This window comes from Camelus dromedarius, chromosome 29, assembly GCF_036321535.1.
Source record: "Camelus dromedarius isolate mCamDro1 chromosome 29, mCamDro1.pat, whole genome shotgun sequence".
Taxonomy (NCBI): Eukaryota; Metazoa; Chordata; class Mammalia; order Artiodactyla; family Camelidae; genus Camelus; species Camelus dromedarius.
This window is the reverse complement of record NC_087464.1, coordinates 22,845,132-22,872,984: the sequence shown is the minus strand read 5'-3', so window position 1 is coordinate 22,872,984 and position 27,853 is coordinate 22,845,132. Positions and strand designations below refer to the sequence as shown.

The window sequence follows — 27,853 nt, the reverse complement described above, 5'->3', positions numbered from 1 at the left end:
TGTCTAAAGTTTAAGAATCACAAACGACTTCTTTCTGAAGAATTACATATATTTACATCGTGGATCTGGGATACATTTTCACAGGAGTTGCTGCTCAAATCTGAAGACCACTCAGTCTGGGAACCCCCCCCCCGCAACTGTCAGAGCCAGCACTTCAGATAGGAGATAAGCTCTTTCCAGCTGAAGTGGCTTTGGAAAGTCTGCTCTAAAATGAAGTCACCTTGTTGTTGCCACTGTCCTTCTCCCCAGCCTTCCTCCTGGGACCAGGCTCCATCCTGTGACTCCCAGCAGAGGCCGCCCTCTCTAGTTCTCCATGCAGCTCCCCGCGCGGTCAGGGCTATGGGGCGGGCTCTCCAGCCTGGGCGTGGACAGGTGCTCCAACTCATAGCGTCCATTCCCGGAGGCCTTGTGTGTGAGCTTCTCCTTTATGCCCTCCTTCTGGCTCTTCTTATGCTCAATAATCTGCTGGAGCTGGTGCCCAGCATATTCTGGCTTGGTGGTCAGTGGGCCAGCTGGCACAGCTACGCCGAGAACATCTGACACCATGTAGGGGCGCAGCCAGCCCACCAGAGGAGTGCTTCCAGGGCTGTAGTGGGCCTGCCTGTGGTAGAAGAGAAGCCCGTCTACCTGCAAGAGAGGAGAGCAGGGATCAGCGACTTCTGGGGTCGCGCGTTGCCAGGAGAGCTACCCACACAGGGGCAGCTCTTGTGGTCCATCTCTTTTTTCTGAGAGAGTCCTTGTTTCTCACACATAAATTTCTCTAAATGAAGAAATAATCTAGAAAGCTAAATTTTGCAAAATAAAAATATAAACAGTACTTTCCTATTTACAGGGTGCGTCCCTAGCCACTATTTCACCCTCTTACCAATCACGAAAGTGTTTGAGAGATGGCGCTGCTCAGGCGCAGGGAGCTCTGAGGCCTCCCTCAAACACCTAGTGAGTATGAACTCAGAAATTCAAACTGAACCCAGGTCTTCTCTCCCCAAATCTCACGCACTTTCCACCACCCAGAGGTCTCTGTCGTGGGGGATGTGTTCCACACAGGGAACACAGCAGGGGAACAGAACAGGCCCCTCCAAGACGCTGGCCTGCTGAGCGTGGGGTAGTACTGTCAAGCAGCCCCGCTCCCCAGCCGTGGTTGGCTGCCTAACCTCCCCCTAAATTGCTTGTGAGCTATGTTCTGGGAAACTCAGTTTTTCTCAACGGGAAGACCTCCCACAGTCCCATATTTTCTTTTCTGTGATTCAGTGACTCATCTCTAAAAAGCATTTATTGTCACTGGGGCATAAGGGTTATAAATAAAGATGGTGTTCTTACCACCTTCTTAATTGACTCCCAGAAATGAAGGCAACTCAGCCTTTGCCATATCCTCATTCGGGAAGCTGTGATCCTTTTAGCAAAATTATATCCAGTTCAAGCAAATACTTGAGGGTGACTAGGCAGAATTTTAAAGGATGTGATGGGCAAAGGAAGTCTGCTTGTTGAGCCTGGAGAGGGTAACTGCAGGTTCTGAGGATGGCAAAAGACTGCCCAGGACTGAGGAGATTCTGGGGACATGAGACTTTCTGTGCTAACACTGGGGAAGTCCTGGGCAAACTGGGACGAGCTGGTCACCCTGCCAAGCACTGCCATCCCCGGGGACCATTTGCTCTTTGGAGGAAGGAAGGATTAGGCGTTCACACCCCTGCAATTTGAGTCACAGGAGCCCCTTTATTTTACAACCAACTGTGACAGTCAAACAGGGGGCCTGGTTCTCAGGCTTGTAGCAGAAAGAGGCACACAAGGAGGACCTAGGAATGGAAGCCTGACCCCTCTCTGGCCCAGTTTCTCCATCTATAAAACAAAGGAGTTAGACGAGCTGTCCCTTCAGGGCCCTTCCAGCTCTGGCATCCTGATTATCTGGCAAGGGGGAGATGAGGCTCTGAAGGGCCACTTAGCACATCCTTTCCCAGAAGTCGGCTTTCAGCCTTTCTCTGATGGTTTGACACAGCAAAGTCAGAGGATCTCCTAAGACTCTGGGTAACCAAGTTTCCCTGTGTCCTACAATCACATCACAGCAATAAAGACAATGGTTTTGTTACCTCAAAAGGGAAATCCATTGACAGCACCTTAAACAGGCTCTCGGGAGTACAAGGGAAATTCTTTAGCCCCACAAATTTGAACTAAAATATAAATTAGAACAAAGAATTAGTATATGTTACAAACAATATTGGTTCCAGCAACTAAAGAGCTACATCAAAGAAGAAAAGTTTTTAGTCTCATCCTCCCGTACCTGCTCCCCTCTACCTGCCTCTGAATTACTAGGTCAGTGGTTCTCAACTGTGTTTGGTGCATGAGAACAATCTGGAGAACTTTTAAAAAGACTGATGCCCAGGCCTCACACCGCGATTCTTACTGAACTGATCTGGGGCAGGGCCCAGGCATTTTTTAAAAGCTTTCCAGTTGATTTTAACACATAGTCAGGACTGAGAACCTCTGCCCTGTGCTGGTTTTAGGGGTTCCATGTTATTCTCCCAGCCTTATGACAGTTGCCCTTGATGAAGGGCTAGTGAAGCCCCTTTCACACCAGCAAGGAGTTTTTAGACTGAAGCAATGTAACAAGGTAGTTCAGACTACAACCTCTGAAGTCAGGCTGCCTGGGTTTGAATCCCAGCCCTGCCAGTAATCTCCATGTGCCTCCATTTTCCCATCTGTGAAAAAGGATAATAAAAGCATCTACTTCATTGGGTGGTTGTGCAGATTCAACACGGTAACACACGGAGAGCAGGTAGAACAGCATCTCAGAAGGCAGCACCCACGTCCTCCTTCCTCAGTGCCTGTGCTTCCAGGACCGTATTGATAACGTCACTGGGAGTACTGACACCCTTTCTTGTCCTTTAACTGGTTGTCCAACTGCCTTTAAAAATGCAAGCAACCCAAGCAAACGCCAGTCTACAGGGCTTAACTAACAAAATGCAATGAAAATAGCTGTCCCGTATTCATCACTGGGCAAAGAGCAAAGACCTCTGGGCTGTGGGACCCTGGGGAAGGCAGTCCCCTCTCTGAGCCTATAGTCTCACCTGTAAAATGAGAGAACTGACTAGATAAGGTGGCTCTCAGCTCAGATACAAAAGCAGAGGCTCTCAAAGTGTGGCCCATGATTTCTTCTGTGGACCAGCAACATCAGGATCACTGGGGAACTTGTTAGAAGTACAAACTCCCAGGCTTCACCCCAGATCTACTGCGTCAGAAACTCCGGAGGTGAGGCCCAGGGGCCTACGCTTTACCAAGCCTCCGGGGGCTGCTGGTGCATGCTGCGGTTTGAGAGCCACTGTATGAGAATTCTAAATAGCATTATTAATAAAAGCAATTATTAGCATTTCATATCAACCACTATTTATTGAGCACTCACTGTAAGTATTATGCAAGGAAGACTTGTGTATTTATATCATTTGGTTCTTAAAACAACCCTGTAAAGTAGGTGTTATTAACCCTATTATACATACAGATGAAGAAACTAAGTCCAAGTGAGGTTATTAACTTAACCTAATAATCGTTAAGGCCAAAACTGGAATCCGCGTAACTGTTAAGTCCACACTTTTCCCACTATGCCATGCTGTCTCCAAAAAAAAAAAAAAAAAAAAAAGATAGTTTCATTCATAAAGATTATATTTAGATAACAGACCAATTCAAACCAATCCACAGACAGAACTCTGCAACCCTAACCCCAGGCCTTACAGGATTGAGCTTGGCCTTCTCTCCCAGTCCTTCTTCTTCTAGTAACTTTGAATGCATCCAGTAGAATCGGAAATCGGTCTGTCACAGAGAAGAGAAAGATGAAATACTGCTCACCTCAGGCTACAATATGAACAAAAACACCCCACTCCAAACAGCTACTGACGGTCAAGGTATAGGTTTCCAGTTATAATATAAAGAAGTACTAGGGACAGAATGTACAATTCAATGACCATAGTTAACTCTGCTGCATGGCATATATGAGATCAGTTAGGAGAGTGAATCGTGAGAGTTCTCATCACAAACAAGCAGACAAAAACACTTCCTTATTTTTTCTTTTCTTCTTTAATCCATACGAGATGATGGATGTTAACTAAACTTATTGTGGTAATTATTTCACAACATATTAAGTCAAATCATTACGCCTAAATGTTACGCCTTAGACCTACGCACTGTCGCATGTCAGTCACTGCAATAAAACTGGGGAAAAAACAGCCACCTGATTTATTAAGACCCTTCTCTCATTACACTCATTTCTCTGAAAACACTGCCGTAAGGTCAGGAAGATGTTTACAAACTCTTCTAATATTTTTTTCTTAAAATCTAATAGGATTATTAATAGCAGTAATAGCTACATTTGTCACTGAAGGCCTACTACGTCTCAGGCTCCACGCTAAGGATTCTACACACGTAATCGTACTAATCCTCAACCACCCTCTAAGAATTACATTCTCTCCGTCTTACAGGTGAGAACTGAGGCTCAGAGGGATTACATCACTTGGCCAGGTGCACAGAGAAATGGCGTAGGACCAGGACTCCCCAATGCAAAAGCGTATTATATTAACCTTGGTTTTATTTTAATCCTGAGGATTAGAAACTACTTTATAGTTTTAACTTTCATAAATGACTTTATTCTGAGCTGCTATTTATCTGAATTACTGATATGTACCCTTCTGTAGTTATTTAGGGCCTTTTCTTTTTTTTCTTTAAAATTCTAAAAGTAAAATTAAAAAAAATAACTCACAGTCTTTTCTTCATATTACCAAAATATAGGTGGCTTTATTTACCAAATGTGTAGGTTGTGAATGCATGTTATGAAACATCCTTCAACAGAATTAAAGGAAAACGTCTTCTGGACTGAACTTCCGAGCTCTGGATTTGAGGCTTGGCTCTGCCTCTGGGCAAGGTACTTAATTAACACCTGTGCCTCTCAGCTTCCATCTCTCCATGAGGAGGAATAACAGCAGTAGATACTCACCTTTCAGAGCTGTTGTAAGAGAGTCAATGAGATCATGCTCACAAAGAGCTTAGCAACGCAAGACTTGGCTATAATTTTTTGAAGGAGGTGCATGTGAGAATTCGGAGGCACCACCATCTAGCATGACTTGGAAACTCAGCTCGGGGTCATGACCGTGGAAAGAAGTGGCCTTTGGTGATAACCTGTGACTCTCACACCCAGGCCTGAATGAGGATCTCCCTTGGTTTCTGGTTCAGTAGGTCTAAGAATCTGCATTTCTAACAACTTTCTGAGGCCACACACAGAATCACTTGATAAATCAGTTGACAGGCGGCACAGAAAACCCACCACTGTAAAACCAGGACAAGGGACAACAATGGGGGAGCCTAGGAGCAGAGATGGAGCCTGTGGGGTAACCTAGCTGCTCCCTGGTGACAGCCACTATCACTGGTAAGAATCACCAATCTGAGAAGAACACTGTGGGAAGAATCCTGGGGGGCGGGGGTTTCTCCTCACCTGGAAAATCTCCTTCTAGAGCCAGCCCCTCAGAGATTTGAGGCTTCAGTGTCACACCAAGGAGGCCCTGACATTTTCAGGTGGTGTGGTTGGTGAAGGAGTGGAGGTGGCAGAAGTCTATTCGATGGTGCTTAACATTCCGTCTTCTCTTCCCTGTGCCGCCTGCGTCCCCATCACCCACGCTCTTCGCTGCCAGCGATCCTCCCACACTCTGGAGAGGGGAGGGGGCGGCTGCAGCTTCTGGAGCCTACCCCTCTGCGCTGTTTCTCTTTCCTCCCCTCAAGTGCTATACTTTCCTTAGTTCCTCCTACTTCTTTTTAAAAATGAAGCTAATTTAAACACACTCAAAGATGCGAGGAACCTTAGATAATGCTCTTGATATACCACATCCTGTACACACCAAGAAGCTGGTCACGTACCAAACCCACATGCTGAGCCACTCTCCTGGGAGGAGAGGAGAAAACAGGAGAAGCCATGGGAGGAGTACCAGTCCTCACCTGGCAGTCATAAAAAGGGTGTCCCCGCCAGCACATCACGTCCAGAACGTAGTAGGTCTGGTTCACCTCACTGTAAATGCAGTCCAGAATGGTGTAGTCTGGGCACACGAAGCAGACAGTCAGGACAGGGTTCCCCCACTACACTCTAGGGAGCCCCATCTTAGGGGATTGGGAACTGAGCCCAACAACCCTCCGTGCTCACAGCGAGGAGCAGCACTAAGGGCTAAGGATTCCTTAGGGACAAAGTTCCTCGTGGCCTTTCCAGGCTACCTGGTGCAGCTTGAAGGAGACCTGAGGTATGACAGCCCGAGAGGACAAAGGCAACACTCAAGCCAAGCGGGAATTCTGAACTTGCAGGTAAACTGGGACATTAACTCACCTTAGAGAAGCCTGAGTTTAAAAACAAGTAATCTTCCATTTTCGTTCACAATTACTTTTTGAGTTCCTGTCATAGGCACTGTGTTCTGTGGAGAATACTAACTATAAGCAGTCCTTGCCTTTAAGGAAGTTACAATTCAGTTAAGGAGTTAAGATGATTGCAGAGGAAAGAACCAAGAGCTGAACTGTGCAGCACAAACTAAGAGAAACAGAAGTTCCAGGAAAAGGAGACTGGACCACTGGGAAGGGCCTCATGGAAGATATGGGATATGAACAGTCTCCGGGGATCAGAGGACTAAAACAAAAGTGATGAGGGGAGGTGGGAGGACATTTCAGGCTGGAGTGCTGAAGAGGCACGAGCAAAGGCCCCGAGGCAGAATGAAGTGGGCGCATGCTGGGGGCAAGGAGGTAAGCCGGCTGAGCAGAGCGGAGGGTAGGGAGTGGGGGGAAGATGTGAGAATGGGTGGGCCAAGCCCCGCATGGGGAGGGTTCAGAAGCCAACAGAGAAGTCTGGGCTCAGCACAGAGAATATGAGGAACCACCACAGGAGCCTGAGCCAGCAGAGAAGCGGGCAAGGTTGAGACCCAGCTCGGCCAATTCCTCACTGAATGACTGTGGTCAAATTACCTAACCTTCGTGATCTTAGTCTCCTCATCTGGGCCCGGGTGGGAGGGAGAAAGTAAGGTTAGGGATGATAAGGAGAAAAGGGAAGTTGGCAGGGAAGCCCCACAACAGCTTCCCATCCATTACACTTGGCCTTCTCAGGGCCTTTCCCCAGAAAACCGCACCCGTCACCTTGAGACGGAAGTCCAAGGGAAAGGCCCGTTGACTTTAACTCAGGGATTTATTGCCCAGCAGGCCTCACAGAGGTGCCTCTGTTCTGCAGCTGAGGAGGCCTGACCCTGAAGGAAAGTGAGCGGGCAGAGGGTATCTGTGCGCAGTCTGACAGGCATGCTTTCAAAGTGGGTCTTTAAAACAGCTAGCCAGGCATCTAACCAAGCACTGTCTTTACTGATTACAAAATGGAATAGACAGACAACTGTACGTGCGCACCTTTCGCCGTTGTTGCGTGTCGCCTGTTGCCTCCTGGCAGAAGGGAAGGGAACCTGTTGACGCAGTGGCCGCTCTTGGTGTAGGCACTGGTGGAGCCCTGTGTGGAGAGGCAGTTACCATTCTTACTAGGCAGCAAGGTCTCCTCCCCCTCTTGCTTCCACATTCTGCAGGGGTGTCATGAGCCCAAAGACGGTTGTCACCAAAACCCTCCTGCAGGAAAGCGTTTCAGTCCCACGTCGGGCACAGCCGTGGTGGCAGGTGAGGAACACGGGGTGGCATAGGCCACGCCCACAGGTCTGGACACGCTGGCGCCGAGAGCGGGAGCGGCTACTCACCCTGGAGGCCACGATTAGGGCTCTTTTTCCAACAGGGCACACGACCACAATCCACTCCTGCCCCAAATCTGAAGGGACGTCAATTAACCACTCAGAGAGCATTAACTGGAAATACAAAAAATAGTGTTAAAAATCAACAGGGGGTGCTGCTCCAATGTTTACAATGATAAAGAATTCACGCCCTCTATACACAATGAACAAACATAAAAAAAAAATGAGAACAGAGAGGGGTGACAGTGGGACCTCTACCCCACTAGCTCTCAGTAGTCAACCGTCTCCTGCTCACATGCACTTCAGCTTTGCACCCTCATTACCTGCATCCACCCCCTTCTTACTGCCTCACCTCCTGTATCTGGGGGATGGGACCCCCTTCATTTCCTTACTTTGTCCACCCACCTACCATTATCACAACCATTACCTTCCAAGGGCTATACCGCAGAGATGAATGAAGTCCCTGACCTTGAGATGCTCTAAACTAGAGCACCACTTTCCAAACTAGTGACCCAAATACTGTACTAAAGGAAGTCAGGAAATCTCCCTTTAAAAAAACAAAAAAGGCAGTGGGGAAATGGTTTTGAAAAGATGAACTCCCCTACTTGGCACTAGTCCCTCCCACCTGTACAAAGACTGGGGCCCACCAGTTAATCCCTCCCGTGGAATCTCTCCCATCTCTCCTTCCCCTTAGGTCACAAAATACTCAGCCCCTAATCTTCAAAACCAAGACAAAAATGAAAACCTTTTACCACTCTACATTTCTATTAAGCAACTTCTTATTTCTTGCTGCTGCCTTCCCACCTGCTCTGACACCCTCAGCCCAGAGTTGCTACCCTACAGCCCTGCTAAAGGCCCTCAGTGACCTCCTTGCAGCCAAGTACCTCTCCTCCCTCACCTCCCCCTCCTCCTCTGACGCCGCCAGTCACATCATCCGCCTTGATACATGCTCCCTTGCCCCTTGACACAGTGCTATTCTGTTTTTCGTCCAAACATTCCTCCTCACACTCCCCCCAAACACGTAGATAATCTTCAGGGGGCTGTTTTAGGTCCCCCTTTCTTTTCCCTTAGATGCTGCCCCACACCCCCTCATCCTGTGGGGGTGGATCTCATCCACTTCTGGTTAGCTTCACTTGTCATTTCTAAGAGGATGCCTCCCAGTTCTCTTCCTTTTTCATCCTCAGACTTCTTTCCTTTCCTGCAAACCTCTATTTCCAGCTGTCCACTTGGTCTCTTCCTCCGCTTGTCCTCTCTGCACCTCAAACTCAGCACATCCAAAACGGAATTCACTGCCTTCCGCTGCCCAAGTACTTCCCACCCCTGAAACACCCACCTTCCCCTTCTGCGTTCTGTGCCCTGTTAATATCATCACCACGCTCTCTGTTATTGAATCTTAAACCCAAGCATAATCAATATTCCCTTAAAGAATAGTAGTAATACAATACCAAAAGCACAAATGATAAAACAAAAAATAAATCAGACTACATCAAAATGTAAAACTTCTATGCTGCCAAAAATATCATCAAGAAAGTGAAAAGAAAACCCACAGAATGAGAGAAAATATTGGAAAATCATATATCTGAAAAGGAACTTATATCCGGAATATATAAAGAACTCATATTACTCAATAATAAAAGACAAATTACCCAATTTTTAAATGGGCAAAAGGGTTTGAATAGACATTTTTCCAAAGAAAATAAACAAATGGCTAAAAAGCACTTGCAAAGAAGCTCACCATCGTTAGTCATTAGGGAAATGCACATCAGAGCCAGGAGCCACCACTTCACACCCACTAGGATGGCTCTCCTTAAAAGGACGGACAATGACAAGTACTGGCAAAGATGTGGAGAAACTGGAACCCCTACACGTTGCTGGCAGGAATGTAAATGGTGTAGTCACTTTGGAAAGCAGTCTGGTAGCTCCTCAAAAGGTTAAACACAGAGTTACCACGTGGCCGAGTAACTCCACTCTCAGGTATATACCCAAGAGCAATGAGAATATACGTCCAAGCAAAAAGATGTAAATAAATGTTCATAGCAGCATTATTCATAACAGCCCAAAAGTGGAAACAACTCAAATGGCCATCAACTGATGAATGGATAAACAAAATGTGGTGTATCTATACAACAGAATATTATTTGACAGGGGATGAAAAGGAATGAAGTTCTAACACATGCTACAACATGAATAAACCTTGAAAATCTTGTGCTAAGTGAAAGAAGCCAGACACAAAAGGACACATCTCATATGATTTCATTTATAAGAAACGTCCAGAACAGGCAAATTGGCAAATCCATAGAGACAGAGAGTACATTAGTGACTGCCAGGGTCTGCAAGGAAGGGGAGATGGAGAGTGGCTGTTAATGGTTGTGAAAATATTCTGGAATTAGATAGTGGTGATGGTTGCGCAACTCTGTGAATTACTAAAAAAAACAACACTGAATTGTACACTATAAATAAGTGAATCGTATGGTATGTAAATTATATCTCAATATGGCTGCTTAAAAAAACAGCAGTGAGGCATTTGTTCTGGGCTCTGGGCTAGGTATTTAAGGCTCACTATCTCACTCGATCCTTCTAACAATCCTGAGTGGAAGGTTTTATAGATAAGAAACTAGAGACTTATGGGTGGCTAAGTAATTTGTTCATGGTCAGCACAGAGCCTGGCTTTGAGGTCAGGGCTATGTGACTTTGGAGCTTAAACCCTTACCCGCTGCTCATACTGCCTCTCCCAGCCAACCCACCGCTGGCTAGTTCTGTCCGGGCAACACTCCTCAGACTCACGACCTCTTTTCCCTCCCACTTTCATGGGCCTCGGCACCCATCATATCTTCTAGCAAACCTCAGCCCCCTGCCACACCCTCTCTCTTCTAGGCCTTTCTACACACTGATGTGGGAGTCATCACACAAGGTCCCAATTCTGTCCCTGGCTCAAAAATTCTTAGTGGTTCCTCACAATCTAGAACAGAGTCTAAACCCCTGTACGTGTTTCTGCTCTACTCCTCCCCCACCCCACGCTGCTCCATCCTCACCGGCCTGCAAACCCGCCCTGAGCACACCACGTGCTCCCCTCCCACATCTGGGCTCTTGCTCAATGTGTTCCTGCTGCCTGGGACGCCCTGGAATGCTCTGTACCTCTACCTGTCAGTGTCTTATCCGCATTTCAAAGCTGCCTCTTCTTTCTTTCTTTTTTTTTCCATTGCAGTATAGTTGATTTACAATGTTGTGCTAGTTTCAGGTGTGGAGCAAAGTGAGTCAGTAATATGTATATTCTTTTCTAGATTCTTTTCATTATAGGTTACTGTAAGACATTGAATATAGTTCCCTGTGCTATACAGCAGGACCTTGTTGTTTACCTACTTTGTATATACAGTGTGTATATGTTCGTCTCAACCTCCTAATTTATCCCTCCTCTCCCTTTCCCCTTTGGTAACCACAGTTTGTTTTCTATGTCTGTGAGTCTATTTCTGGTTTGTAAATAAGTTCATTTCTATCACTTTTTTTTAGATTCCATTTATAAGTGATATCATATGATGTTTATCCTTCTCTGACTTACTTCACTTAATGTAATAATCTCTAGGTCCATGTTGCTGCAAATGGCATTATTTCATTATTTTTTATGAAAGTTGCCTCCTCTTTTATTAACTTTTTCCTGATTTTGTAAGCCTGCTTCCTTCCCTGCTGGAAGCTAATTTCACTTTCTTATAGCAAAAAACATAAACTACACTTATTCTAGGAGTGCAAAGGCTATTTCCAGCCCATGTCTGTCTTCCCCACAGCACAGCCTGGTTTAACATACAGCAGGGCCTTCAGCAATGCGTTCAATTGCACTTTGTCACAGAAGGTGTTGTCTGTGCTGCATTTGGGGCAGAGAAAGAGGATGGGAGTGTGGACACCCAGGAACCATACTCTAAAGGTGGGAGAGGATTCTGAGGTGACAAAACACCTGGGTTACAGATAAGTATTCAACAGCAGGGTAGACACGTGGCTCCACTCAGACGCATACCCTGCCTTCTGGAGTACCTGAGCTGCCTAGAGCGCTGGACAGTCTCCATGCCTGCCTCCCCTATGGCGCCACAAGCCACACTGGTTTCCTCTCTGGAGCCAACAGGGCACCCAGTCAAGTCTGCTATACTGATCTGTTGTTTCATAGCCTCAAACTCACCTAGGCCAACTGGCTGGCCTAGGGTGGCTGGGCAGGCTTCCAGTGTTTAAGGGCAGCTGTATTTCCCACCTTCTACCATCTGAGCATGAAGATCCAAGACTGGCATCTTAGTCCACTGCTTGGGAAAGACCACCAACCTGGGAGGTGGGGTGGGAGACAGTGCTGGGCTGGGCAGGCCTGATCCAGACGTGCTGTGTAACGTCTGGTAAAGAATGACAAGTGCATGGAGTCAGCTAATACGTCAATAGCTCAGGGGCTTTTTTACAGCAGGCTGGCAGCTCTGTAACAGCACAGGGTAGTGGTTCCCAAACCCACGACCCAGACTCCATCAGGGACCCCAGTCAGCACACAGAACTGTCAGCCGTCTCTTTTCACCCCATAAATGTCACACATTTCAGCAGTCCCTATTTCTTCTCCTGCCTCACTCTCCTCTCTTCATGGCAAGTAAAGAGCTTTGACTCTCTGCCCAGTAAAGGGAGTGGGACCTGCTGTACCTAATCTTTTCTGGGCCACTCACTTGATTGGCATAGCGTTTTGGTAACTTCTTGCCAGTGTCAATGTCCATTTCTTCATCATCTTTCTTTTCTTCTTCTTCCTCACTGTCCATCCCTGTCCAGTCATCTTCAGCCAGTCTTCGGGCATGGTTCACATAATCCAGCCGCTTGCTGGGGAAAGAAAAGGCATAAGGACAGGTCTTTATGTTTTACACAAAGATCGCCTACAATGTGACAGATTTAATTCAAAGTCTCCAAATTCAGGAGCAACTTGGGAACTCTGGTGGGAGTAAGAGATGATAGAATTTCCTCTGTGAGGCTTAACTAGTGACCACCTCTTCACAGATCCTAAATAGGAAACCCCCCTCTGAACACACCCAACCTTCCTTCCTAGGAATGGACAAAGTAGAATATTTAAAGGAATTTTCAAAGTTTGCTGCTAACACCACTCCCACCCACCCCACAGACTCCCAACTCCACCCTAGGTGACAGCTGACACTCCCCTGCCCAGCAGATAGCTAGTCTGAAGGCCCCCAGGGATTGTAGAGAGGATACACTGAGACGCAGTGAGAAATCTGAGACAAAGAAAGACAGCTTCTGGGGCTTTCTGAGGAGCAGCGAGGCCTTTCTCGAGTTTCTGTCTAACTTTTTAAAAGCCCACTTAAAAAAAAAACGAAGGAAGTCTGAGCGAAGAAGCATAGATTTTACTTAGTAATAATGTATCAGTATTGGTTCATTAGTTGTAACAAGTGTAAGATGTTAACACTATAGGAAACAGTGTGCAGGGTACATGGAACTCTGTACTGCACAACTTTTCCGTATACTAAATTTATTCAAAAATAAAAAGCTTATTGGAAAAAATGGCCACTTAGTTTACGATTTAATATCTTTTATTTGTTTCCCTTTATCGTTATCCTCCCCTTTTTTAAAACTACATATTCCAGAAAGTTTAGGAAATTAAGACAGAAGAAAAAGAATCTTTTGGAACCTGATTGTTCCCAACTGATTTGTAGATACCATGTCACCGCCTACGCCTGGTTTCCTCAAAGCTAAGGCAAGAGATCAGCCACTGAAGCAGTGAGATCAACTCAGCTGGTTTCTTCTCAAACACACACACACGTATTCATGCCTATCAGTGCAAAGGCGCACGCCAGAGACAGCATGATGTACTTACTTATGTGTGAAAGGATGCCTGTCTGTGGTTATTTCCCTGTCATTGTTTGTAATCACAAGAGAAGGAAACTTCCCAGATTACCAACAGTAGGGGACTGGTTAGATTACATTATCCATTAGTGGAGTACCTGGCATCATAAGAAAGGAGGTAGCAGTTTATAAACTGACGCAGAATCGCTTCAGAAAACAGTTAAATAAATGTGCAGAACAGTGTATTGCACACTGCTACGGCTGTTCAGAGAAAGGTTATGTCCACATACAACCACACACTTGCTCATACCTGCATAGGACATCTTTAGAAGAATATATAAGAAACTACCAATATGACAGGAACTTGATGTCTAGAAGAAAGATTTGGGAGGGAAATTTTTCACCATATAGTCTTTTATATATTTTGCACTTTCAACCATAGGAAAGTATTACCTATTCCAAACTAATTAATCATAATTTTAAAAAAATGGGAGATGAGGGGAGTAAGGGTGATCTGAGAATGTGATGTGCAAGCACACAGGCAACCATCTCAGCTAAACACATCTAGTGAGGAAGCAGTGGGCAACACACAGACTGTATGGAAGCTGTTACCAGTTTCTCCTGATCCCTAATTCCTGAATTCACTACCCAGAAGAGCCCTGTGCTGCACTGAGAGTAAAAGGGCAGGCCCCGCCTTCAGAGCAGCTCAGCCTCAAATGCTCTTATCCTGCTCTCCCCCTTTCCCTGTTTGCTCATCCTGGCATTGAGAACCAAGTGCATGGAAGACATTTCCTCAGATTCCCAGCGGAATTATTTGCCTTGAACTCCCAAGGGCTCCACAGAAACATTTGGGCTGAAGGAAGACAGGAAGACCACACCAACGCCAGGATTCAGAGTGCAGGAGAAGCCACACAGGGAATGTGGGGAGTGGAAGTCTGGGCGTGACTTTCACAAATCCCTAAACTGCAAAGCTCAGTACTGCTGCCAGGAAAAAGAAAAATAAAAACTTAACCAAATAATTGACGTTTTGCTTTCAAACTTCAGTCTCTCCCTATTTCCTCATTTATTCCCAAGCTCTGGGTAGAAAGGATGTCTACCTCTGCCAGTTTCATCCCTCACAACCGTGTGGGCAAGAAACCAGCCTACAAGGGGTCCACTTTGAAGGGGGTTCCTTAGAGACAAGCCTGGAGCCTCCCGAAGGGTTCACAGCTCTCATCCTGCAGGAAGAAGCCAAGGAGTTAAAGCATCCCTTACGATTTCTGCAATTCCAGTAACCGGCGGCGCCGCTCACTCTGCTCCAAGGAGCTGTACTTGGACTTGTACTGGGACAGGCGGGGGTGTGGGGCAGCTGTGCTGTTCAGATCTTGAGACACAGAAAAGCTACTAGCCAGGGCTTGACTCAGCTCTTCCATCCTCCCTACAAAGGAAAACATAAGAAAATGGTTTGCTCACTTCATATCACCACTTCCCATGTACATGCTGTAATATGATGGCTACATTCCGAGAAAAACCTCACTTAATCCAAAATCACAACTATTTCCATGAGAAAAAAAGGCAGTTAAAGAGTGAGGGAGTGACATATGAGCAATAATGTTATTTCCCACAGATTCTTCAATAATGATCATTTGGATATCTGAGTGTACAAACGTCACCATCAATTACCAAGCAAATTCGCCTCGAGATTGAATCTTTTTTTTTGATTGAATCTTATTTTTGCTTTGCCTTCATTCACCAAGGGTCCTGTCATTAAATCCTTCTTACCATCATCGATATCCGGTGATATGATCAAGGATCTAATTTTTTTCCTGAACAGTTCTACATAGCCATCACTCAATAACTAGTGTAATCTGATGATGTAAATTTTATCCAATTGGTTTTTTAGTTCTCTAATAAATGCCAACTCATATCAAGAAAATTTAGCTCCAGGAGAAATTCTGGTTCTGGAGCCCATGCAGGAAGACAAGAGAAGCCAAAAACCCAAGCCTGGCAGTTCCTTGTGTTATAGTTTGTTTTGTTTGTTGGAGGGGGGGCAGAAGGAGGGTTTCAGGACCACTTATGTAAGACTCACTTGAAAAAGAGCTAGAAAGTGGAAGGCTGCCAACCAGTCAACACTGGCTGCTCTAGGCGTGTGAAGGACTGACGTGGTACATTTGGGAGGCAGAGAGATGTCATGTTGGACACAGACTACCAAGGGAAACTCTATTGAAGGGGAGGGAGTGGAGAGAAAGAGGTGAATTCATACTTTACTCACCCTCCCAAAATGAAGGTAAGAGGTAGCACAGGAACTGACCCGCGGGTTCAATGTGTGCCTCAGACTATAAGAAAACGGGAACATCTGGGCGAAATTTGGGTCACACAGTTGGGCTGGCCCAACCCTTCAGTTCTAGTGTAAACCTGAGGGCACCACCAGTGTTTAAACTCCACCCGAGGCCAGGTCCCAATGCTCTCAGCACCAAAACCAACAGGTTCATTTCAGAGCCTCCACAGTTAAAAATACAGCTCTATGGGCCTCTACTTGGCAAGCAGTTATTTTCCATTGCACACTTGAGGTCAGATTTTTTTCTTAATTTGCGGCATTAGACTTTTTTTTAATTTGAAAGGAACTTTTTTTGCGTGTGTGGTTAAAAATTTATGACGTAAAATTGACCATCTTAACCATTTTTAACTGTACAGTTCAGCTGTGTTAAGTATATTCACATTGTTATGAAACCAATTCCCAGAGCTCTCTTATTCTTGCAAAAATGAACCTCTATACCCATTAAAAGGAAAAAAACAACTTTTTAAGAAAAAACCAACTTTTTTAAACTTAAGATTGACTATCATCAGTGTGGATTCGACGTGAGTCTTAACATATATGTAATGCAACCAAAGTGGCCATTCACAGTTGAGGCTGGGTGCTGAGCACTTAGGATCCTAAACGGTACTCTACTTTCTGTATTTTTTGGTACTTTCGCAAAAAAAATTTTTTTAATTCATTATGTCTTCGGTTTACCAAAGCAATGGTCAAATCTAGAATATTTATTAGGTCTTATCATGCTTTATCTTGATGTATTCTGCTCTGTCAAGGACCATAAAATCCTTAAAACTGATGCCTTGGATACTAGGGCCGCACCCTGTACCTCCTTTCATGTCTGGCCTTGGCTGGCTCCTGCTCTGCCAACCCATTCTTGGATGGTGCTGCCTGCAAGGGTTCTGACCTAGCCGTCTCATCCTCCACGGTAGCCACTCTCTTAACTCCCAGATTTCAGCCCCGCCCAGGCCCCTCCCCCAAGCTCCAGAGCCGGTGTGTCACCGGCCGCCAGCCTCCTCCCCCTCCGGTGCCCCCGCCTCGAATCCCCAGCCCAGGATCTAGGCCTCTTCGGCGTCTCCCACGGGGTTTCAGTCACAGGACTCTCTACCTGCTCCATTTGGCCATCCTCCCCGCCACAGCCCCGCACTGCCTTTCTCTAGGGATGCGGTTGTCTAGGCTTTGCATGATTCGCCCCTCCCCAACAAAAAATCCCTGAGGGGTCCTGGCGGGAGAGCCCGGAACTGAAGAGTGGAAGCGTGCCCAAGGAGAGGCCCCGGCCTGGCTCTGCCCCTCCAGGTGATGCCTCGGGAGGCCGGGAGTGCGGAGCCGGCCAGAGGGAGTCACAGCAGGGCGCCAAAGGGCCATTCGGGACCCTGCTGGGCCCAGGCTCGAACCCAGGACTCACCGAGTCGAGATAACAGTTCCACGCGCGGCCGCCACCACCACCGGGGCCGACCAATCAGCTGCCCTGGGAGGGCCGGCTCCGCCCCCTTGGCCGCCGCCGCGCCGCCGGCCCACCCACCCCGCGCCCGGAGTTTCCGGCTCCTCCCACCGTTGCGAACGCCGGGAGTTCTTCCGCGGTGCGGTCCCCGTCCGGCCGTTACTTCCGCCCTCAACGGCTTGGCTTTTCTCGTCCGCCCAGGCAGCTGTTCTGCTTTTGCATTGCAATGTCCGCGACCCTCCTGCAACTGCCCGAATGACTACCTGCCCCACACACAGACCTCTAAGATTCAGTTAGTCGTTACCTAAACAAACCTCGATTATAGCGTTTGCTCGGTTTGGGCGTTTCTCTTTCCGACTCCGCTGTGGGCTTGGCGATGGTAGGGACCTGGCTTGATTCCTGTGTCCCGCACAAGGCATGGCACTCAGTAGACCCTGGTGAAGGAATGAATGAACTGGTGCAAGCAGTGGAGGGAAACCGCCGAGATTAAGGAGGCCTAATCAAACTAGAGCGCAGCCTTTGTGTGGTAGGACTGCTGAGATACAAAATAAAAATATGAATAGCCAGTTAACTGAATTCTTACATTGAGGCAGGAACACCCCCCCACCACCATGCTTCACATGCATTATTTCATTTAATCTTAAAATAACACAAGAAAGTAGAGACTAAAGCTCAGAGAGGTTAAATTACTTGGCCAAAGTCACACAGTTATGAGTCAAACATTTAAATTTGCTGCATGTTTGACTTACAGAGAAGTTGGATATTACTGTACTACAGAAACAACGTATACAAAGTTGGCACATTTTGAGTCCAAGGAATGCCAAGGTGTGGACTTATTGCATATTTTATGTACATGACACCATCCATTTGGAGATCAGGCTGACAGGAGGGTAGAAGGTGCTTGGGGCCCAATTTTTTTTTTATAACTTCAGATTTTTTTTTTTTTTACTTCAGTATTTATGTAGGTGAGCTCTATCTTTCAGTGGTCAGGCTGTGCACTAGGTTATTTGGTGCATCCACAAGTAAAAGCTCATGTCTGCCTGATTTATGAGACTGACAAAAGCCCAGGACCTGACTTCACTAGGGAACTTTGACACCAGGATATTAAGTATTTTGTGTCTCAGAACCACCATTCTCTACCTACGACCATGGAGGCCACATCTAGTGGTCAGAACTGCACAGAAAAGAACAAAGGCCCTACACAATGGAGGAAAATAGACTGAGATTGAAAAATTCATGCGCTGAGGTCCGGGAGAAAAGCTCCAGTCCCTCATTCACACCAGCTAAGCAACAGCCACATCACTGAAAAAAACAAACCAAATGGCACTCAGCCCAGGGGCTCTTTTGAGGCCAGTGTTCCATAAGGGGCTGCTCTGCCTGGAACAGTAGTTTCCCAAATATAGCACCCCACCTTCACAGCATTGGCCACATACACATACACATGTATTTGATGTCTTTAAACCAATTTACTTTTTTTAAAAAGCCTAATACATTTATTTGGAAGAGGAACACCACAGCATTACCTTAAATCACTTCCCATTTCAATAGAAAGTATCTGGGAACTCTGTAGTGACAATAGATAGCAGTATAATCTAGCTAGATACTGATGTCTGCAGAAAACAGTGAGACTGTGGACTTGGTAAAAATCAGAGATTAGCCAGTGTTGGAGAAATGATGAGTAACACTAATAGAAATTTTCTTTTATATAATCAGAAAAATTCACAAAGAACAGAAGAGGGAAGAGCTGCTTTCTCGCTCTATGATTTAATGTTATTTAAGGTGGAATTTGGATACCTCCCTAAAATCTGGTAAGCACCCACAGGTGCAGGAATCTCTAACTAGAAAATGGGAGATCGAGGGCAGGAAGGTGTCCACCCTTTCCCAAAAGAGGAGGCTCTTGCCAGGAGGCCCGAGTACCACTCTCAGTCAATTAACAAATGTGTGTTTAATGCCTACCTTCGGTCAGGCACTGTGCCAGCCCCAGGAGATAACAAAATGACCAAGACTGCTCTGGTCCCTGCCCTCCAGCTGCTTACAGCCAGTATGAAGGAAAGACAAAAGACAGGTGCCAAAGCTGAATGCAGACCAGGACCAGTGAGTGACAGGGAGCTGGGTAGAGAATGAGTCGAGGGGAGCTGCTGGGGCTCCAGTGCTCAGGGAACTCCTCTCCTAGGAGGTGACATTTGAGTCTGGACCTAAATGAAGAGAAGGAGCCAGTCACAAGGACAGGGGGACCAGCCACGTCTAGCAGAAAGCACAGAGGGTGCAAAGAGAGGCTTAGTGTGAGGGGTAGACAGAAGGCCAGGAGGAGGGGGAAATGGAGGGAGGTGGGGTCACAGAGGCCTGTAGCCAAAATGGGGAGTATGGATTTTACCTCCATTGCAGATGAAGGTTTTTAAACAGTTATGACACAACTGAATTTGAGCTGTAGAGCACACACTGACTACTCAGTAGAGAACTGAATTCAGCCAAGCAAGCATGGAGGTCCGGAAGCTTGCGCTGCAGTTGTGGCCATGGACCTGACAGAAGGGCTGGATCTGGGATATAGTCTGGAAAGAAAACCCAGTGAGCTTATTGTTCTCAAAAGGGGGAAGTTAGCAAAAATTAGACATATGAGCAAGTCTCGCTGCCAGCGAAGACTTTCCCCTTGAGGTTATTGGAACTGAAAAGGGAACAGCTTTCTCCCTATGTAATTCGGCATTATTTAAGGCCTCAAGGGGGAGACGGAGGCATGTGGAGGTGAAATAAGTCACCCAGGCCACCAGCTAAGCCACTTTGAAGACCAGTGCTTCTCACTGCCCACTTGGAGACACCTGTAGGAGAGTGTGTCTTCAGCCACTTGTGGCAGGAGGGAGAAGCTGACTTGAGAGGGTGACAGTCATGTATTAATAGGGGTCACATGAGCCAGGATGCAGAAACCACAGTCATGGAGACTCTAAAGCTCGGGGGGCATCGGGGGTTGGGGTGACAACCCTCTTCCCCATCCCTACAAGGTGCCTGGGGCTCAGCTGTGGGTCGGGGGAAGCCAGCCAGAGGGGTTAGAGTTTTAGGTTCTGGAGCTGAATGGCTTGGGTCCACATCCTGACTCAGCCACCTGCTGGCTCTGTGGCCTGGGTGAGTTATTTCACTTCCACATGCCTCAGTTATCCCCTTTGTAAAATGTAGCTAATTATAACACCTACCTCCTAAGATTGTTACAGCTGGTCAAGTGAGTTAATCCAGATAGGGTGATTAGAGCATACCATATGATATTATTTATACGTGGAATCTAAAAAAAAAAACCAGACACTTATTTACAAAACAAAAACAGACTCACAAACATAGAAAACAAATGTATGGTTACCAGAGGGGAAAGGGGGTGAGAAGGGATAAATCGAGAGTTTGAGATTTGCAGATACTACATATAAAATAGATAAATAACAAGTTTCTACTGCATAGCACAGGGAACTATATTCAATATCTTGTAGTAACCTATAATGAAAAGGAATATGAAAATGAATGTAGGTATGTACATGTATGGCTGAAATATTATGTTGTAAACCAGGAACTGACACAACATTGTAAGCTGACTATACTTCAATAAATAATATAAAAAAGAATGGTACTTGGCACAGAATAAGTCCTCGAAAATGCTGTTTTGTTCAATTTCTCATTATAAGGTAACCTCTTCCTTACAGATTTACTTCCATCATGAATAAATCAATCTCTGTTTAGGTGAGCCCAAGGGAATCTCTCCCCTGCAGACAAAGGTGCTCGCCCAGATTAAGGTGCTCAAAGCAGCTTGCCCAGGTCACGCACAGCCAGAAAGTGTTGGGGCCAGGGTTTTAATTCAGGGCCTACTGACTCTAAAGTCCTAATCTTTACCCTATGGGACATTTCCTGCCCTATATTTTAAGGGGTCTAGTTTCCCTCCAAATTTTCAGCTGGTGAGCTGAACAGGTGACTCGGCCCGTCTCTACGTCACCGTTCCACACTGGGAAGAGTCGCGGCCCCTGGTGGGGGTGGGAGGAGGGACGTCCTCTGGAAGCTTCCCTGGGGCCAGGCAGCTGGGGCCCATTCTCAGATGCCAAGACCTCACTTGCACAGCTTTCATCCTGAGTCAGGACTGGAGGTTGCTGGGCCAGGCAAAGTGCCTCTAATTTCTTTTCTGTCTCTTTGTAAGTACAGACTGCACTCTTTTACATCCTGTCCTCTGAATCAGAAACTCTCAGGTAACAAAGCAGAGGCCACCTGATTTAGCCTCCTCCTGTTACAGAGAGGAGACAGAAGGCAGCCCGGAGTAGGAGAGGGATGCGCCAAGTCACAGGGCCAGTCACCTGCAGAGCTGGGCCTCCCCCTGCTTTCTTCTGCCCCCCCCCCCCGCTTCCCTGCAGCCAGCCTACCCTTTGCCCCTCAGCTACTGGGGGACGATCTAACATTTTTGTGGTGGTCGCTCTGTGCCAGGCATTGGTCTAGGCCCAAGGCTTCTCATAGCGCAGTACCCCAACCAGCAGCACCGATGTCACCTGGACACTTGTTAGGAAGGCAAATTGTCAGGCCCTCTCCTGACCTCTTGAATCAAAAACTCAGAGGGGATGGGGCAGTATCTGTTTTCACAAGCTCTCTGTAATTCTGATACCTGCCCAAGTTTGAGTACCACTGCTCTAAGCCCTAGGTGCGTGGAACTTAGAGCCAGCGGGACCTAGGTTCAAACTGCCTCCATCACTTATTAACTCTGTGACTTGGGCAAGCTATGGTCCCCGAACTTCAGTTTCCTCATCTATAAAATGGCCATAATAATAGGACCCGTAGGGTTACTGTGAGGACTGCATGAGATAGCACAAAGCGTGGAGCATAGGTGCACCCAGGCAGGATGCCCTATCTTAGGTTCAGTGCCTTCAGCCAGCAACTGTAGCCAGTTAATACTACATAACTGTTCTGTTTTCATGGTGTTTATTTTTCACCCATTTGCACCTACTGCAACTGCTTTTCCGTTTACAGTAGTGATAGAAAAAGTTTTGTGGAAAGAGAAAATAATAAACTCCACATTCCTTGAGTAGAGATCAAAGCAGAGCCAGGGCTGTGAGCTTTCCCAGCAGCCCCCATGAAGAACCTTGAGAGAACAAGATAGATACACCCAGGAGGCCAGGTCCTGAGCTGATCGATTACATCAGTTGGATAAAGATGAAAACCCACAGAATGCCCGAACCCAACTGAGGGACACTGTACAAAATGCCTGGACAGGGCTCCTCAAAACTGTCAAGGTCTTCAAAACAAGACAATTTTGAGAAACCGTCAAAGCCAAGAAAAGCCTTAGAGAGGACATGACAGCTAAGTGTAATGCAGTGTCCTGGATAGGCTCCTGGAACAGAAAAAAGATATTAGGTGAAAAATAAGGAGATCTGAATAAATAAGTATGGATTTCATTTAATAACTGTATCACTATTGGTTGTGACAAATGTGCCCTACTCACATGAGACGTGAATAATGGGGACACTGGGTGTGGGATGTGTGGGAACACTGTAGTATCATCCCAGTTTTTCTGTAAATCTCAAACCATTCTAAAATAAAAGTTACATTAAAAAATAACTAGAACTGAAACTTAGTTAAAACTATAAAGCTTGTAGAAGAAAACACGAGAGAAAATCCTTATGACATTGAATTTGCCAATGATTTCTTGGTTATGACACCAAAAGCACAGGCAACAAAAGAAAAAAATAGACAAATTAGGCTTCATCAAAATTAAAAACATTTGTGAATCATCAAAGGACACTATCAAGAGAATGAACAGACAACCCACAGAATGGAAGAAAATATTTTCAAATCAAATATCTGACAAAGGACTAATATACAGAATATAAAAAAAGAGCTACAACTCAACAACAAAAAATGACCCAATTAAAAATGGGCCAAGGACTGAATAGACATTTCTCCAAAGAAGATATGCCAATGGCAAAAAACATCTTGAAAAGATGCCCAGCATCACTAATCATGAGGGAGATGCAAATCAAAACCACCATAAGATACCACTTCACACCCTTAGGATGGCTATGATTTAAAAACAACAACAACAACAACGAGAAAATAAATGTTGGTGAGGATGTAGAGAAATGGAAACCCAATGCATTGCTGGTAGGAATATAAAGTGGTGTAGCCACTATGGAAAACAGCATGGTAGTTCCTCAGAAAATTAAACATAAAATTACCATGTGATCCGGCAATTCCACTTCTGGGTATATACCCAAAAGAATTCAGAGCAGGAACTTGGACAGATATTCATAGCAGCATTATTCACAACAGCCAAAAGATGAAAATAATTCAGGTGTCCACAGAGAGATGACGTACAGCATTACTCAGCCTTAAAAAAGGAAGACAGTTCTGAGACATCCTACAATGTGGGTGAACCTTGAGGACATTTTTCTACATAAGCCAGTCACAAAAAGACAAATACTGTATGATTACATGAGGTCATTTGTGATGCTGTGATTTATAATGAGAAATGTGTATTTGGTTTTCTTTCAGTTCCCAGCAGAGAGCTCCTAAAACCCTTGGCATTTCCTAAAGGAGGAGGATGATAAAAAGTGTCTTTTGTTATTCATAACAAGCTTCTTTTCAGCCACACCTGAGTTCAAGTTAAGGTGGTAACTTTTGTGAAGCTCCAAAGGATGGGGGCTGTTGCCAGGGAAACCAAGGTGGGACCAGTCACCCCCATCCCGCCCCCTTCTGAGAGGGGAGAGGGGCTGGAGGTTGAGTCAGTCGATGATTTAATCAATCATGCCTATGTAATGAAGACGTCATAAAAATCTTAAAATTACCATCCTGGTTTGGAAAGCATCTGGGCTGCTGAAAATATGGAGGTGCTGGGAGGGTGGCACACCTGGAGAGGGCATGGAAGCTCCATCCCCTCACCCCCCATACCTTGCCCTATGTATCTCTTCCATCTGGCTTTTCCTGAGTTATATCCTCTTACAATAAACTGACAATCTAATAAGTAAGCTGTATTCCTGAGTTCTGTGAGTAGCTCTAGCAAATTAGTCAGGAGGGGGTCATCGGAACCCCTAATTTATAGCCAGTCCATCCAAAAGCATGGGTAACAACCTAGACTTTGATTGGCATCTGAAGTTGGGGAGGGGAGATGTAGTCTGTGGGGCTGAGCCCTTCACCTGTGGGATCTGACATTATCTCCAGGTAGATAGTGTCAGAGCTGAACCGAATTGTAAACAATCAGCTTTGTTTCAGAATTGCTTGATGTGACAACCTCCACACACATGTGATGACCAGAAAAGTGTCAGAAATGAAGTATTTCCTTGTGAAGTGTCATAGTAGAGAAGGAAAACAGGAGAGTTTATCTTTACGCACCTAGAGTAGTCATATTTATGGGGACAGAAAGTAGAAGGGTGGTTTCCAGGGGCTGAGAGGAGGGAAGTGGGGAGTTATTGTTTAATGGGCACAGAGTTTCAGCTGGGGACAGTGAAAACGTTCTGGAGATGGAGGATGGAGATCGTTACACAACAATGTGAATGTCCTTAATGCCACTGAACTGTACACTTAAATGGTTAAAATGGTAAATTTTATGTTAAGTATATTTTACCTCAATAATAAAAGAACTGGAAACTATAATTTTAAAATAATATAATAAAATAAATAATAAAATAATAATAAACTAAACTAAAATAATAATAAATTAAAAATAAAATAAAAATTAAAAAATAATACAATAAAAACAATAAAAGAACTGGAAAAAATAATAAAAAATAATCAGTGTTAACTTGAAGGCCCTTTTTGGTTCGATTTATGCTTATTCATTTTCCTGTTTTCATGAAAATGGCCTGGTTAGTCTGTCAGGAAGTTCTTTGGAGACATCGTAACATGAAAAGCTTATAACTATCTCCAGCGGCATGTGTCCCCCATTTCGAGCAGCTGTTACTAGGTGTTTGTTGATGGGAAATATGTTATCCTATGTTGACTGAAATAAAAACACACAACGAGAGAGCTGTGAGTTTGCTTTATTTGGGAACTTACTTAGAACTATAGCCCAGGAGACAGCCTGTCAGATACCTCCAAGGAACTGTTCTGAAGTAGTGGGGGAGGTTAGTATAAATGTGATTTTGGAGAAGGGGGACATGCAATCAAGCACACACCTCGGTAGAAGGTTACTGCTATTCACAGAAACAAATATCTTGGTTAATAATTTTAGTGCTTTTCCAAGTATGAGAAGAAATTAGGTTCATAATATTTTCTCCTGAAAAAAAATCTGTCTGAAGGCCTGTTCTGCCAGTTTTCCCAGAGCAGAGTCCTCATTCCTCACTGCCACCCTGAACTCATTTTAAGGTATGTTGAAGCTCAGTGACTGCAGTGGCTAATGACTCAATCCTTATAGGGCTGGGTGGCAAGTGACATTCTTTAGTGGACACCCACCTTCTAGGACTTCAGTGCCTTTTTTTTTTTTTTTTTTTTTTGGCTGGGGTCAGGGTCGAGGAAGGTAGTTAGGCTTATTTATTTTTTGATAGAGGTACTGGGGATTGAACCCAGGACCTTATGCATGCTAGGCATGCCCTCTACCACTGAGCATAACTCCCCTCCTTCAGTGCCTTTATTCTGTAATTTCACTGGTATAGAATATCTTCGATTCGCTTTTAAGGCAAAGGCATCAAGGCAATTTGTCTCTCCTTCTCTCTCAGATCTGATTATGTGACTCTACAAGATTAACATCCTAATTCCTTGGGCAGTTTCCTGTTAAACTAAACTTAGGTTGAAAGAAAAGAAAGATGATGCAAAGAAAATGACTAAGAAAAGAATAATCGTGAGAGCTAGCCAAAAGCAAAGTGAGGGGTTTCAGTCCACGTAAGACTGTCCTCATTTCTGACCGTACTTGCAAAAGCAGGGGTTCCTCAAGCCACCCCAGGTTTGACGATTCACTAGAACGACTCCGAGAACTCACTGAAAGTTGTCATTGTCAGTGATGGGAAAGGGAAAGGATACAGATTAAAGTCACCTGAGGAAGAAGCCCAGAGTGAAGTTTCCATTATGTTCTCGGGGTCAGGACAGCGTTCCTCTGCCAGCCTCGATGTATGACAGTACACATGGAATATTGCCACCCAGAGAAGATCACGGGGCCAGAGTTTCATCACAGAGAAATGGCTAACTGTCTACCTGGGGGCAGTTTTCAGCCCCTCAGGAAGCCCAGCTGCTGCCCCAAAGTTCCCACTATCCATCTCATTGTGGGTGTGGCTCAGAGTCCCCACCTTAAATCACATTACTGCTAATCTGACTGCTCCAAGGACCCCTGGCAAACAAAGACACTCCCATCAGGCGTGACAGTCCCGAGGGTTTGGGGTTACCTCCTAGAGGTGAGGGCAATGACCTCTGGGGGCAAGGTTAAATTCCTAACTACACAATAATACAAGTGGGAAGCCCCTAAGGCAAATAGTGTGATAATGGTTCAGAATGAGCAGACCTGGGAAAATACAGCCTGAGGGCTGGCTGGATTGGTGAGCCCAGAGATGAACCCAGAGATGATTCACTTGTAAGCAGCCAATTTACTGCAGTCTCTGTCCTCTCAGGATAGACACCCTGCCTTCTCTGGACTCATTCTCCAGCGCTTTGGGAGCATAATACCTAGCATCAGGAGCTAGGCGAGGCAAATAGGGGACCTAGGGGGCAAAATTAAAGGAAGTGCTCAATCTCAGGGTCTGACAAGTGCCTGCTGGTCACAATAAAAGGGGCTGAACTTGAAGCAGTTATTAAGGACTTAGGGTATGCAAGGCCTCATCCTAGGGGCCACGGTGGGGACATAGCTAGGTTCCCATTGTGCATGAGCCACCCTCTTGGATAGTCATACTCAACACAGGCACCTTGAGAGTAATATTAAAATGACATGCAAGTTAATTGCTGCTGCTGGAGGATGAAGCAATTGCATTCTGGCCAAGTTGCCACAGTTAGCCCAGCGAAGGCATCCCAGACCAGCCGACAGCCAGCCAGTGTATCTCCAGACTGAAGAAAGAGCCCAGTCAAGGTCAGCAGAGTCATTAGTCCAACACACATTTGATCACAAAATCTTAGTGAGCCCAGCAAAGACCTAAAGTGCTCAGCTGACTTGCAAATTCATGAGCTAAATAAATGCTTATTGTTTTAGCTCTGAGTTTGGGGTTGGGTTTGTTATACACCATTATTGAGGCAATAGATAAGTGGTACAGAAATTGCCAAAACCAGGTGCATGTGACTGAGCAGGCATGGAGCTGGGCATTGCCAGAAGCTCTGACCTAATTCCTATAAGCTGAGGCCTGAGTCCTCCTCCTCCCTCCTGTTGGCTATTTCTCTGGCTAGCTCAGCCCCAAACCCTCAGCTGCTGGTGACTACTGTGGTCAGAAATGTTTTTACCTTGACATAGTTCACCTGCAGAACCCCGTGGAGGTCAGGGAGGGAGCCGGTGGGCCTTAGATGGGATGGCAGCCTGGTACCTGCATTCATCCACAATGCTCCTATCATTTTGGTCCTATAATTTTTTAAAAGTTATTTATTTTTAATGTTTTGTTGAGGGGAGTGGTAATTAGGTTTATGTGTTTATTTTTAGAGGAGGTACTGGGGATTGAACCTAGGACCTCGTGCATGCTAAGCATG

The 27,853-nt window shown here is 45.7% G+C and overlaps 1 protein-coding gene across 1 annotated transcript; it reads right to left on the bottom strand.

The window, feature by feature from the left end:
• Window positions 1-37: 37 nt before the first annotated feature.
• SNUPN (snurportin 1) lies at window positions 38-17,272 on the bottom strand. The gene is made up of 9 exons (XM_010977857.3): window positions 17,219-17,272; window positions 14,778-14,940; window positions 12,404-12,551; window positions 7,731-7,835; window positions 7,396-7,492; window positions 5,965-6,062; window positions 3,718-3,795; window positions 2,082-2,162; window positions 38-627 (listed from the first exon to the last, which is right to left on the bottom strand). The coding sequence occupies exons 2-9, from the start codon at window positions 14,933-14,935 to the stop codon at window positions 304-306; spliced, it is 1,089 nt and encodes a 362-aa protein (XP_010976159.1). The 5' UTR covers window positions 14,936-14,940; window positions 17,219-17,272; the 3' UTR covers window positions 38-303.
• Window positions 17,273-27,853: the final 10,581 nt, after the last annotated feature.